This window comes from Maylandia zebra, linkage group LG4 (genome assembly GCF_041146795.1).
Source record: "Maylandia zebra isolate NMK-2024a linkage group LG4, Mzebra_GT3a, whole genome shotgun sequence".
Taxonomy (NCBI): Eukaryota; Metazoa; Chordata; class Actinopteri; order Cichliformes; family Cichlidae; genus Maylandia; species Maylandia zebra.
Window position 1 is genome coordinate 13,342,622 of NC_135170.1, and position 14,010 is coordinate 13,356,631.

The 14,010-nt window shown below is 46.9% G+C and overlaps 1 protein-coding gene across 1 annotated transcript in view; it reads left to right on the plus strand.

Annotated features, from left to right (window-relative positions):
• myo15aa (myosin XVAa) overlaps positions 1-14,010 on the plus strand; it is a 52,238-nt gene that overhangs the window by 19,900 nt on the left and 18,328 nt on the right. The window contains exons 18-36 of the mRNA XM_076883561.1: positions 1,107-1,202; positions 1,630-1,761; positions 1,851-1,976; positions 2,095-2,172; positions 2,267-2,421; positions 2,512-2,557; positions 2,641-2,765; positions 3,902-4,019; positions 4,231-4,406; positions 4,757-4,841; positions 5,077-5,130; positions 5,288-5,373; positions 9,932-10,055; positions 10,249-10,344; positions 11,117-11,352; positions 11,494-11,684; positions 12,123-12,195; positions 12,324-12,515; positions 12,609-12,721. Coding sequence (XP_076739676.1) covers positions 1,107-1,202; positions 1,630-1,761; positions 1,851-1,976; positions 2,095-2,172; positions 2,267-2,421; positions 2,512-2,557; positions 2,641-2,765; positions 3,902-4,019; positions 4,231-4,406; positions 4,757-4,841; positions 5,077-5,130; positions 5,288-5,373; positions 9,932-10,055; positions 10,249-10,344; positions 11,117-11,352; positions 11,494-11,684; positions 12,123-12,195; positions 12,324-12,515; positions 12,609-12,721 — 2,302 coding nt within the window. The remainder of the gene's footprint in view (positions 1-1,106; positions 1,203-1,629; positions 1,762-1,850; positions 1,977-2,094; positions 2,173-2,266; positions 2,422-2,511; positions 2,558-2,640; positions 2,766-3,901; positions 4,020-4,230; positions 4,407-4,756; positions 4,842-5,076; positions 5,131-5,287; positions 5,374-9,931; positions 10,056-10,248; positions 10,345-11,116; positions 11,353-11,493; positions 11,685-12,122; positions 12,196-12,323; positions 12,516-12,608; positions 12,722-14,010) is intronic.

Genomic DNA, 14,010 nt, shown 5'->3' on the forward strand with positions numbered 1-14,010 from the left:
CTTAAATCCCTCAGAAAAAACTAGAATGCAATGAATCCTTAGTAGGTTCTAAAATTATTTTAAACTTAATCACAGATGAATAACAGCGCATGATATATTGCACCTTGTCATTATTTATTTAATAATTATTAAGCCAAAATGCAGAGGCAGCTTTACTTCTTCTATAGGAATTATAGGAATGCTACTTTCAGCTGCTCCTTTGCCACATGGGGTCGTCGCAGCCGGCAGCTCTACGTCTTTGATTCATTAGAGTTTTGCACCAGATACCCTTCATGACACCACCCCAAAGGGGATTTGTGGCTTTGGCTGGAATTGAAGCAGCAACCTTTCACTCACACTACATCATGAGAATGATTAGTCACAAGTGGAAAGTATTAAAAACTGCTGCCAATCGACACAGGAGTGAACGACCCAGCAAATTCACCCTGAGGTCATACCGTGCAATATTCAGAAAAACTGCAAAAACCCAAGAGCTCCATCTCAACTCTACAGGCCTCAGTTAGGATGTTGAATGTTAATGTTCATGACAGTATAGTTATAAAAAAGACTGAACAAGTGTGGCCTGTTTGGAAAGGCTCACAGAAGGAAGCCTCTTCTCTTAGGACAGTTTAAGTGTGCAAATTTGCGGTGCACGAGCAGCTTATCAACACAAACACCTGATACCAGCTGTTAAACATGTGGTGCAGGGGTGATGATTCGGCTTGTTTTCCAGCCACGGGGCCTGGACGCCTTGCAGTTACTATGTTGACTATGAACTCCTCTGTATACCGAAGTACTCTAAAGTCAGATGTAAGACTGACAGCTAAAGCTAAAGCATTTGAAATAATCCGTCGCATTCCCAGTAATGCAGTCAAAGCTTTTATTGACATAACTTATAACTATAAGAGAAAAGATTCAGATTACTATCAGCAGGGAAGGAAGGAAGGAGGGCTTAACAATGTTGCACGTTAAAGATAGAGGGACGTCCAGATAATCACTTTGTAGGCATGATGATGAGACAGAATTACCATAAGAATTACCATATATATGTGTGTGTGTGTGTGTGTGTGTGTGTGTGTGTGTGTGTGTGTGTGTGTGTGTGTGTGTGTGTGTGTGTGGGACAACAGGATCTGGTCCTCAACAGCTTCGAGCAGCTTTGCATTAATTATGCAAACGAGTACCTGCAACTCTTCTTTAACAGGATCGTATTCAGAGAGGAACAGGTGAGTCCACGTCACACTTGCCGATGAAAAGCACACACTCACGCACTTGTCCTATAACAATTGAGGACAAAAAATGCACATATTTGAGGCATCATATGCACGCAAATGGATCTCATTAAGTGTAGATTAGTGGCATATAAACATGTGAATCCTTTGCTTATTTCAGGCGTTGGCAACGTTCAACATCAAAACAGCCATTTTACCTCCTCCTACCAAACAGCAGGAGTAAAAGAGCAGCACTTGGGGGATGAGGGATAGACGGGTGGATGACAGATGTAACTGGGGGAGGATAAATGAATGTATTGCATATAGTATATGTATTAATAGGTAACCCTAACCTGTACCTCGTGAGCTGCAGGTTGCCAACATCTGGCTTAGGTAATAATGCAACTAATATTTTATGATCTTTTATGTGATCCTGTTGAAGGAGGAGTACAGCAGGGAGCAGATCCCATGGCAGGACATCACATTCAACGACAACCAGCCCTGCATCGACCTCATTGCCACTAAGCCTCATGGGATACTGAGGATTCTGGATGACCAGAGCGGTTTCCCGCAGGTGAGGATGAGGAGAAAGTACTGACAGACTTTCAGATTCCTTATATGGATTATAAAACTGGGACTTTTGGTGTGGTAATTTGTTGACAGGCAACAGACAACACTTTTCTTCAAAAGTGTCACTATCACCATGGCAGTAATCCACTGTACATGAAGCCAAAGATGCCGGTCCCAGAGTTCACAATTAAGCATTTTGCCGGGCGGGTCACTTACCAGGTACTAAGCTCCTCACTGAGATTCTCTTGGCTAGTTTCATTGTATTATAATTCATTGAAGTATTGAAAATGTGGTGAACTGTAATGACAAACAGAGTGATCATCTGTCACTGATGCAGGTTTACAAATTCCTGGATAAGAACTACGATCAGGTGCGTCAGGATGTCCTGGACCTGTTCATTCAGAGCAAGAACAAGGTCGGCTTGGTCTTAAAACTTAATCTAATCGACACAATCGCTAAGCAATGTTTTTGTAAAGTCTGTATTAATCTGTGCATTTGTGTGTTTCCAGATGGTATCGAACCTCTTCCTGGTTCATGCAGAGGCCACGGGTCAGCAGAGAGGTCACATAAGGAAGAGCAGCACAGTCACCAGAAAATACCAAGCTCCCACCGTCAGCAGCAAGTTTCAACAGTCCCTGCTGGAGCTGGTGGAGAAGATGGAGAGGTGAAGTACACATGTTCTCTCTCAGATCATAATTGGTTTTTATTGTTTTCATTAAAAAAAAATTATCATGTTTTTGTTGTTCCATTTCAGGTGCAATCCTTATTTCGTTCGCTGCATTAAGCCAAATAACATGAAGGTAGATCTTGAAGTGTCATATATTTAAAGTTAATTACCTGCACATACATTAGTGTTTCTGAGCTTTTGGACACCTGTCTTTAGCAACCAGGTGTGTTTGAGGACGAGCTGGTGAACAGCCAGCTGCGGCACTCTGGTGTCATGGAGACCATTAGGATCCGCAAAGAGGGATATCCAATCAGAATGCCATTCTATGTCTTCCTGTTCAGGTAACATGAACTCTGATCCTCAGCGTATTTGTTGAGTTTGTGAAGCTATTCAGGACTTTGTGTTCCCAAAAAAAATGAAGATAATTGATCTCACAGCTGAGGCAGAGGAGAACCTTCTATAACAGAAAATCCCAGCAATAACTGAGCAGACCGCGAAGTGGCAACTCATAGCTGATGCTCTTCTGATTTGCAAATATCATATGTCATGCCTTATTTAAGCTACTTCAACTGGTCCACAGTTGCACGTGTCTCTGCAAGTCACTTTGCAACCCAACTTTAACTAATTTTCTTCTTCTCATGCTTTGTCTGACTTAATCAGTGTCATAGCTGCTGTCATTGCGCTGCTCTTTGGTGGGGTCTTGCTGCTGCCCTCCCAGTACAAAGCCATGCCACCAAAGTTTAAAATTTTAATTCATGTGTAACTTTGTTTATGGTGTTGTCTTATTTGGCAAAAAAAAATGAACTATGGAAGATTCTGTAACCACAACCACAACCATAAAAGCACACAAAAAGAATAATTACACATTTCACACAATATACACTACATTGACTATGAGGACACGTACACATTATACCTACAGGAGCCTTTATTACATCCCATTATAAATCCACAGCCATTCATAATGTGTCTGTTAATGCGTCCATAATGCGTTTTCCTTCCTCCACCAAATTTTACAGTTGGCACAATGCAGTTTGGTGTTCAAACCCAGACTCATCCATCAGACTGCCTGATAGAGGAATGTGATTTGTTATGCCACAGAACTATTTTCCACTGCTTCAGAGTTCAGTGGTGGCATGATTTACTCCGCCTAGCACTTGGCATTGTGTCTGGTGATCTAATGCTTAAAGCATGGCCTTCAGCTATGGAGAGCCATGAAGTGAAGCTGCCAGTACTCCAAGAGCTTTGGTGTAAGTTGGCGACCCTGCTCTGTAACTTTGCATGGTCTGAACTACTTTGGCTCCTAAACAATGCAACTGTTAAACAACAGTTTAACAGCTGATCGTGACCCAATACCTCTGTCCATATTACGTGTCTGAATTGCGACACAGTCAGTATCAATTTATATCAGGACTTCTTTTTTAAAAATCACTATTATCGACTGAGCACCCCTAATTTGAATGTGTGTCTCTGTCAGGTACAAGTCCCTGGCGGGGATACAGACACTTCCTGTGGCAAATGGAGAGAACTGTGTGTTGTTGCTCGGTAAACTGTGTCCTCTCCGACCAGGAGCCTACCATGTTGGAGTCACAAAGGTGAGCTTGTTCACATTAAGCCTCACAGTTAAAGACAGACCCAGCACCAACTGCTGGTCTAATGGCTGAGTAGAGATTGTTTTCCTGCTTTGTAGCTTGAAATTTGAGATACTATGGTTTGTTGGATCAATGTTATATCTTTTTTTTTTTGCATGAACTCACACATGTATTTGAATAATTGCACTTATATGTGTGTGTGTATGAATGGCAGTTGTTCCTAAAGGAGGACATCTACCAGCTGCTGGAGTGTAAGCGAGAGCGCTCTCGTCATCTTGCCGCCCTCACCCTGCAGCGTTACACTCGCATGTTCTTCGTCAGGAAACGCTACGTTGAATTCCGCAACAAAATCAGCAGGTTTCAGGCACACTGCCTAGGCTTCCTCGTTAGGTGAGGTGTCCCACAGAGATCTTACATTTTCAGTAGATTTTATTACAAAACAAAACGCAAATTCAGATTCTGATTGGAGTCCTGCATTCTTTCAATGTAATGATTCTGAATTCCAGTATGTGCTCAACCACATAGTTTAGGTTAAAAGGGCAGTGAGGTAAAGAAAATGTAAATTGTGTCTTTACATTAAAATCACTATAATTAAGAAATAAAGCTTTCAGTGAACTGTTGTGCTTGAGCTTGTAGCATGCTTGTGAAGTTTACCTCTGTGAATGTGGCAAATGTTAGGAAACAAGATCAACAATCAGTGCATTAGGATTCATTGTACTGAGATTCTCTTCATCTTCTAGGAAACGCTATGTGAAAATGAGGGAGAGTCTGGTCCGTTTCCGCTCTCTGGTCCACATGTATGTCAACCGGAAGCAGTACATTAAGGTACACTGAGATACTGTGGTTTGTTGGACTGATGTTTATACCTTCTGCCTGTGATTTTTTTTAAGTAACACATGTATTTGATGCAGTGTCCTTTCAAACATCTTCATGTTTTCTTCATTTCTAAGAAAATAATTTCAAATATGACCCACCCTTAAGCCTGCTTTGTGCTTTTGAGTCTTTCTGCTCTGGATTTACATTAAAACACTGACCGTGTGTTTTTGGGATCTCATTGAAGATGAAGTTTGAAGCCAGGAGGAAAGCAGAAGAGGAGAGGAGGAGGAGAGAGATGGTAAGATGAAGGACTAGCTAAGACAAGACTTCAATGAGAAAAGCATCCGTGTTTTTGTTTTTGCACACTGGCATGAGTTCAAACCAGCAGCCTATGTTAGAGCTCTTCTAACCTCATTGTTAGTTTGCAGATAGATTAAAAGTGGTGTTTCTTTCAGGAGCTGACCAAAAGGGAGGTGGTTAATGTGACCCACTTGGTGATCCCTGCAGAGCTGGGCGCTTTGCTGCAGACAGCAGGAGGTGTGTAGACGTCTGTCCGTCTTTCCCGTCAGTGTGCATCACATGCACATAGATTATTCATGTGTGTGTGAGTGCTCCAGCCAGCTGTTTGTGTCATGCTTCGGCCGTGTGGCAGGCAGGATGAGGACCCAAATTGCAAACTCAGACACGAGGGGTAAACTCAAAAATGCAGCTTTATTGCTGATAAGTGATAAACAATAACGATGATACAAAAGCAATACAAAACTACACTAAACTGGGAAAAGCTAAAGTAACATATACCGGAAGACACGGGGAGAACCACACACGGCATGAGGGAGAACGCGACGCCGAACAGAGGAAGACGCGGACAGAAATACACAGAGGGTTAACGAGGAAAGTGGGAACACACGGGGAACACAGGTGACACAGATAACCATAACGAGACAGGGCGGGGTGAACATAACACTGACGGGTACAGGCACAGAGGTTCAGACAGGAGGAGAGAGAGCACGGGGAAAACACAGACATAACAGGCTGGGGAAACATGAAACAACCACAAAGGGAGACGAGGGCTCATAAATACATAGAGGGGCACACATGGGGGGAGAGAGAGCACGGGGAGAACTTAGACATAAAGGGCAGGGGAAACATGGAATAAAACATAAGGAGAGACGAGGGCTCACAGATACACAGAGGGGCACACAGGGGGTAAAAGCCATGAAGGGAAAACACTTAGGGAACAACACAACAGGGCAACTCAGAAAACATGGTCTAAATAAGGAACGAAATACAAAAATACAAGGAACTAAGAATACTGGGCCCACATGGCCCAGGACCATGACATCACCCCCCCCCTAAAGGGCTGGCTCCCGACAGCCCAAACCCGAGAAACAAAAACAAAAACAGAAAACAACCCACCCAGGGCGGGAGGCGGGGGACCAGGACGGAGGGACCAGAACGGGAAACAAAAACAAACAACAGAAAACACAGGAGCACATGACCATAGTCAAAATAAAGTTCAGGGGGCCGACCCAGAGCCCACAGGCACAAGAGTTCACGGGTCACACGGTCGGGGGGCCGACCAGGCGGGTGGCACAGGTGGCAGAGCTGGTCCGGAGGCCGGCCGCGCGGAAGGCAGCGGCGGCGGCGGAGGAGACGGCAGAGCTGGTCCGGAGGCCGGCCGCGCGGAAGGCAGCGGCGGCGGCGGAGGAGACGACGGAGCTGGTCCGGAGGCCGGTCGCGCGGAAGGCAGCGGCGGAGGAGACGACGGAGCAGTTCAGGGGGCCGGCCGCGCGGAAGGCAGCGGCGGAGGAGACGACGGAGCAGTTCAGGGGGCCGGCCGCGCGGAAGGCAGCGGCGGAGGAGACGACGGAGCAGTTCAGGGGGCCGGCCGCGCGGAAGGCAGCGGCGGAGGAGACGACGGAGCAGTTCAGGGGGCCGGCCGCGCGGAAGGCAGCGGCGGCTCTCCAGTGTCAGGCGTGCTGGCCATGGCCCGGTGAGCACAGGACCAGACGAAGCACAGGCCGGAGCTGCGGCAGGTGAGGGCGAAGGCTCTGAGGCTGGGCCAGACGAGGGCGAAGGCTCTGAGGCTGGGCCAGACGAGGGCGAAGGCTCTGAGGCTGGGCCAGACGAGGGCGAAGGCTCTGAGGCTGGGCCAGACGAGGGCGAAGGCTCTGAGGCTGGGCCAGACGAGGACGAAGGCTCTGAGGCTGGGCCAGACGAGGACGAAGGCTCTGAGGCTGCAGCTGACGAAGGCTCTGAGGCTGCAGCTGACGAAGGCTCTGAGGCTGCAGCTGACGAAGCACAGGCTGGAGCTGCAGCTGACGAAGCACAGGCTGGAGCTGCAGCTGACGAAGCACAGGCTGGAGCTGCAGCTGACGAAGCACAGGCTGGAGCTGCAGCTGACGAAGCACAGGCTGGGCCAGGCGTAGCAGAAGGTGGCCGGACGGGCTCCTCGGGCCCTCCAGCTGAGACAGGAGGCTGAACGGGCCCCTCGGACCCTCCAGCTGACGTGGCATGAGGCTGGTGCGGTTCTCCTGAACCCCCAGCTGACGAGGAAGGTTGCTGAACGGGCCCCTCAGACCCTCCAGCGGAGACAGGAGGCTGAACGGGCCCCTCGGACCCTCCAGCGGAGACAGGAGGCTGAACGGGCCCCTCGGACCCTCCAGCGGAGACAGGAGGCTGAACGGGCCCCTCGGACCCTCCAGCTGACGAGGTAGAAGGCGGCGTGGGAGCCGCGGAGTCCTGGATGAGCTCATCCGAGCTCCCAGCAGGAGCTGATGCAGAGCCAGAGAGATTTGAGACCCCTGGCTGACTGTTAAGCTGACCAGCGGACCGTACTGCTATCGGGGACTGGGCTACAGGAGCTACTGGAGCCTGCGCTACAGGCGGCACTGGAGCTACTGGGGCCTGCGCTACAGGCGGCACTGGAGCTACTGGGGCCTGCGCTACAGGCGGCACTGGAGCTACTGGGGCCTGCGCTACAGGCGGCACTGGAGCTACTGGGGCCTGCGCTACAGGCGGCACTGGAGCTACTGGGGCCTGCGCTACAGGCGGCACTGGAGCTACTGGGGCCTGAACTGAAACAGGTGGCTCTGGAAACTGAGCTGAAAGTGGCTGCGGGGTAGGTGACACTGGGAGCTGAGCTACTGGAGACCCAGGTGACACTGGTGTACTGGGGTGAAGGCAGCGAGGACGCAGTCTCTCTCTTAAGGGAGGATCGAATGATTTAGCGATAAACCTAGACGGGAAAAGATGCCGATGCTGAAAACACCAGGCAGCGGGGCTTCCAGGAGGGTAGCTGACTGAGCTGTGAAGGGCTGCGAGGGAGCTAACTGAACTGAGCGTGGCTGCGAGGGAGCTAACTGAACTGAGCGTGGCTGCGAGGGAGCTAACTGAACTGAGCGTGGCTGCGAGGGAGCTAACTGAACTGAGCGTGGCTGCGAGGGAGCTAACTGAACTGAGCGTGGCTGCGAGGGAGCTAACTGAACTGAGGGTGGCTGCGAGGGAGCTAACTGAACTGAGGGTGGCTGCGAGGGAGCTAACTGAACTGAGGGTGGCTGCGAGGGAGCTAACTGAACTGAGGGTGGCTGCGAGGAAACTAACTGAACTGAGGATGGCTGCGAGGGTGCTAACTGAGCCGCTGGTAGCTGCACAGGCGATAAGCAGCTCGCTTTAACATCCGCCACACAAGACACAGCTCCTGAATGAACAGTCATAATGTCTGGAAAAGACACAGAGTCCTCACTCACCACAGCAGGTGAATTAGAAGTCCGAATGTCCGGCTGTGGGGTGGTACGACGGCGGCGTGAACGCCGTTTTCTCCGGGATGGTGGAGGAGCTGAGCCGGGCCGCGAATCCTCCAGCGGACCGGACTGAACGTCCTCCGACTCTTCCCACCGGAGAGGCAGTTCCGGGCGGATGCCCATGGTGGACACGAGGAAGTCCCAGATGCGGGGGTGTAGCGCGCCGAATAACCAGGGGAGTCCGGACACCATCCGCTGTAGACGGCTGGCTAAGATCTCCCGGTATCCTCCCCTTGGCAGCGTCAACCACTTCTGACAGTCATATACCACCGTGTGGATTAGATCCTCACGGAGCTCAGCGGAGGGGTTGTGAATCGCTGGGTCCATGTCGAGGTTCGCGTTCTTCTGTCATGCTTCGGCCGTGTGGCAGGCAGGATGAGGACCCAAATTGCAAACTCACAGACACGAGGGGTAAACTCAAAAATGCAGCTTTATTGCTGATAAGTGATAAACAATAACGATGATACAAAAGCAATACAAAACTACACTAAACTGGGAAAAGCTAAAGTAACATATACCGGAAGACACGGGGAGAACCACACACGGCATGAGGGAGAACGCGACGCCGAACAGAGGAAGACGCGGACAGAAATACACAGAGGGTTAACGAGGAAAGTGGGAACACACGGGGAACACAGGTGACACAGATAACCATAACGAGACAGGGCGGGGTGAACATAACACTGACGGGTACAGGCACAGAGGTTCAGACAGGAGGAGAGAGAGCACGGGGAAAACACAGACATAACAGGCTGGGGAAACATGAAACAACCACAAAGGGAGACGAGGGCTCATAAATACATAGAGGGGCACACATGGGGGGAGAGAGAGCACGGGGAGAACTTAGACATAAAGGGCAGGGGAAACATGGAATAAAACATAAGGAGAGACGAGGGCTCACAGATACACAGAGGGGCACACAGGGGGTAAAAGCCATGAAGGGAAAACACTTAGGGAACAACACAACAGGGCAACTCAGAAAACATGGTCTAAATAAGGAACGAAATACAAAAATACAAGGAACTAAGAATACTGGGCCCACATGGCCCAGGACCATGACAGTTTGAATGTGTCTTATCTCATCAGCACTGACAGTATCAAATTAAGAAATGATACGAACAGTTCTGACAGGGTGGAGCAGGAGGCCCATCATCTAATAAATAAACCAGACACTGAAAAATTGTCAAGGAATGTAAAAAAGTTTTAGGATTTTGTACATGTAAGTTTTTGGTGCTCTTGCATTACTCCTGGCTGACTCCTCGTTTAACCTTGTCTGTTACTCCCTTCAGTCCGGAGGGAGTTGCACTCAGACTGCTTGGCTCTGCTTCAGGCTCCTCATATCCAGGATGATGCTGAACTCACGTTGCCTCTGGACATCAACAACTACCCTTTCTTCCGCTATGTTCAGATTTACTTCAGGGTGAGATGCACGTGCATCAGCATGTCGTCATATGCTGTGTAACATACTGTGTATGTGCGTGGTTACTCAGATTTGAGGACAGCTGTTGAAGTTTGTGTTTAGATTTATCGGTTATAACATAATTTTGAAAGGTTTTAGGTAGATTTGTTTGAAAAACTGTTTATTAAACACAGCAAATCTTTTGTTGCTGTAGGAGCCAAAGTTTGGGATGTTGATGGCTCCTCTGGAGTCATCTCTGACCCGTGTGGAGGACGACCTGAGAGGGGAGGCTCTGGAGCTTTTCAACATGGTAGGGTGATCTTTGTTCTCCCCTTAAAAGGCAGAGACTATGTAAACTGTTCTTTTTGGTTGTTTGTCTGTCCGTCGTGCACAGTTTTGAAACATCGAAGAGCTCGAGCTGATTTCAGTTGGGTGGAAATCGCCCCAAGGTCAAGGTCAAATGTGAAAATCAGTAAAAACCTTCCTATTACCCAGTTTTTATGAATCGTCTTCAAACCTCTCAACAGTATAGCAGGTCTTGGGGAAATGAGTACGTAAGTTAGCTAAGCATTTGACCTTAATCTTCATTGTTAGTGCCGAAGGTCAAATTTAACCTTGAACACAAACTTCAAGAAATCATATCAAGTGTCATACACTTTTTTAATGCAACGCCCTACGACGTCACAACTATGCCATAACAGGTTGTAATGAAAGCATCATAAAACATCAGTTTAAGTTTCCCATTTACCCTGAATATTCTTGAGCACTGCAGTAATTTAAAATGATAACAGTTTCACAGAGACACACTTGCATCATGTCATTATGTTACTCTCGTTACACAGAAGCAAACCATCCTCTAATTATGAGGTTCTGCTACTAACTGGGAAGCAAATAAGAAATTTGGAACATGCTTTTTACATTGTAAAAGATTTAACAGCAGAATAAAAAAGTCTCTTCTATTTTCTCGTGTTTGTAGGACAAACCTACAAAAACACACACAAATACGTCACCAGACTGCCATAAAGCTGTAAAACCGACAGAGTTAGTTGTTACAGCTTTCACCTGGATTCTGTTTTCTTCAGGTATTACGGTTTATGGGGGACCCTCATCTGAATGGGGCGCAGGAAAACATGTTTGGGAATTACATCGTCCAGAGAGGCTTGTCGTCGCCAGGGTTACGAGATGAGATCCTGGCTCAGGTTGTCAACCAGGTGTGGAGGAACATAAACTCTGAGAATGCAGAGAGAGGCTGGCTGCTGCTGCTGGCATGTGTCTGCTGCTTCGCCCCATCGGCCAAGATGGACAAATATCTGCTCAAGTGAGAAATCATAAAATGACCTCGCAACTAATTATTTAGCAAATAGTTTGAGAGGTTAAAAAAAACACATGTTAAGAAGCTATATGCTGTAAGTAAGAGACTTCTACTCCACTGTTGAACCTCATTTCACCTCTGCTCCAGGTTCGTGTCGGACCACGCTCCTGCTGGCTGGCAGGTGCTGCTGCAGCACAGACTCATCCAAGCGAATCAGAAGATGCAGCTGGGATCAGGCTCCGCCCCCGAGACTGCGCGGACGTATCCGCTGTCGCTGCTTGAGTGGACCGCCAATAGGAAGAAGGCTAACATGGTGTTGCACGTGCACTGTCTTGATGGTAATATCTCACCTGCTTAATGTTGCGTTGTTCAACTTTTCATCGGTCTGCTTCTTTGCTCTTTTCCAAGAACTCCAAATGATTCAAGCAAAGTAAATAAAAAATTCACAACATTTTCCTTTACAATCAGTATCTTTCTTTTGAGGAAAAAAACCAGGAGCTGTTCAAATATTTAGGAAGTCTTTCACACCCAGGGTCTAAACTGGCACACACCTCAGAGAAAAGAAAGAGGGACGACCTGGCATTGCTTTTATTGTGTAGGATCAATTACATCCCCAGATCATTGATTATTCATTGTCATTCAGGATCAGGTGATGTGACTGTGGGGCTCATGTGCTTTGTATTGCGCAATTAACACAGTTTGTTAGTTAATGAGTGTAATTTAAAGCAGCAAAGGAACTATTTGTTGCATTTTTATTAATTTATCTCTCCCTGCAGGAGGGTCCTTCCTGTGTCCTGTCCATTCCTGGACCAATGGAGAGGATTTAGCAGGAAACATTCTGCGTCACAGGTTTGGTTTTGTATTTTTAGCTCCATAACATTTAATGTAAACATCTGAACATGCCATGATAATGTTTAGAGAGTAGTTTTAACACGTGTGTATAGATATTGTGAACATCTGAATCATGCATCTTGCAGGGGAGTGTCTGACTGGTGGAGGGGGAGTTCAATTCTGATGAAGGAGCAGGGTCAGTGGGTGGAGTTAGCTGGTCATGACTATGTCATGGACCTGATTGCAGATATGGAGCTTCCTATGGACTTCCCAAAGCAGAAGAGTTACTTCATCATCAGCACTGACAACCCAGCTAAAGTCAGAGCTAATGCCAGCCTGTTAGTATGCAAGATGCACACATGCAGTTCATTACTCACGTGACTAAAGCTACACCACGTGGCACATTACTCCTCTCTCCTCTCATCTCTCAGTGCTTTGTTTGGCAGTGGCTTTGACTCAGATGAGGAGCTTCCTTCCTCCCTTCCTCTCAGCAGCAGCAGACCAGCCTACAGCCTGCCTGATTCAGATGGTTACTACAGCCACGGTACACACACACAGTTAACTCTTAACTGCATAACTGAATTTTTAAGCACTTACAAATTAAAGATTTTCAAATGATCTGATCAAATGTACAAACTAATCTTTCTGTGAATTGAAGCCCCCATCGGCTGTTGTTTTTAACTACTTACTAGCGTGTATCACTCCCAAACTGCTGAACCCAAAACTTTTATGCTCTTTGTGTTTAACAAATGCTTCAGCTGTGTTATAGATGAATCCCACCTGTCCAGATGTTTAAAGCTGAGTACCAAGGATGGCACTCAGAAAATAGCTTTTTTGAGTCGTGAAATCAGAGGTTTCAGGTTTCCAACTCACTCTGGGTTCCAAGAGATACAGTTAGCAGGATTATATGCAAATTTAAAACTTGTGCTAGTTTGAGTACACAGTCTATAAGAGGAACACTAATGAAGCAAGCTTGATCCTTGCATATTTGCCACTGCATTTTTGATATGCAAGAAAACACATGGATAGGCCTGCAGGGTGCTGTGAGTCTGTTTATGGACTGATGAGACTAAAGTGGACCTGTATTGACCTCTGGATGGGCTACGTGTGTGGTGTAGGAAGAGTAGGCACTATTTTACCATCATGACAGCCAATCCCTCTGATGTTCTTTGATGGGACTTAAAGAAAGCAGTGGATTCATAACTGAGCTGGATGCTTTTGGCTTCTTATTAGGAAATTACCGGAATGTCTTATTGTAGATTTTAACAGTTAAAAGGTGCCCAACAAAGTAATGTATTTGTTGATGATAACCTTTTTTGGAGAAGTTCATTAAAGCTTTAATTAAAGCTAATTTGAATAATTTTAATCACATGACCGGAATGTCTCTTACATTAATGCAGTTGAATAATTGTTTGTACAAGTTTCTGTATTTAAGTAGTTTTGTTTATTAGAGTTTTGGTTATGATGTATGCTCACCTAGTCCTCACCACTGTGTTGTATGTTTCTAACTCTAATTAGTTACTTCCTGGTTCATTTTGCAAGCACTTGTTTTTCTGTGTCTTGTGTTTGTGTTTTCATTAGGTTATTGTCTTCGTTTCCCACATTATCTGGTGTGTTTGTATTGTGTGAGTCTCCATCTGTTCCTTGTCGCATCATCCAGGTTGTGTGTTTCCTTTGTTCAGTGTTTCCCCTACGTTTCCTAGTTTTGGGCCCTTTGCTTCAGCTGTGCTCTTGTTTTGTATCTTTGTATCATTTGAAAGCATTCAGCACTACAGCTGCTGTTTGAGTTTACACGCTGTTTCATGAGCCCTGGATGTGGGTCCATGTCCTGCT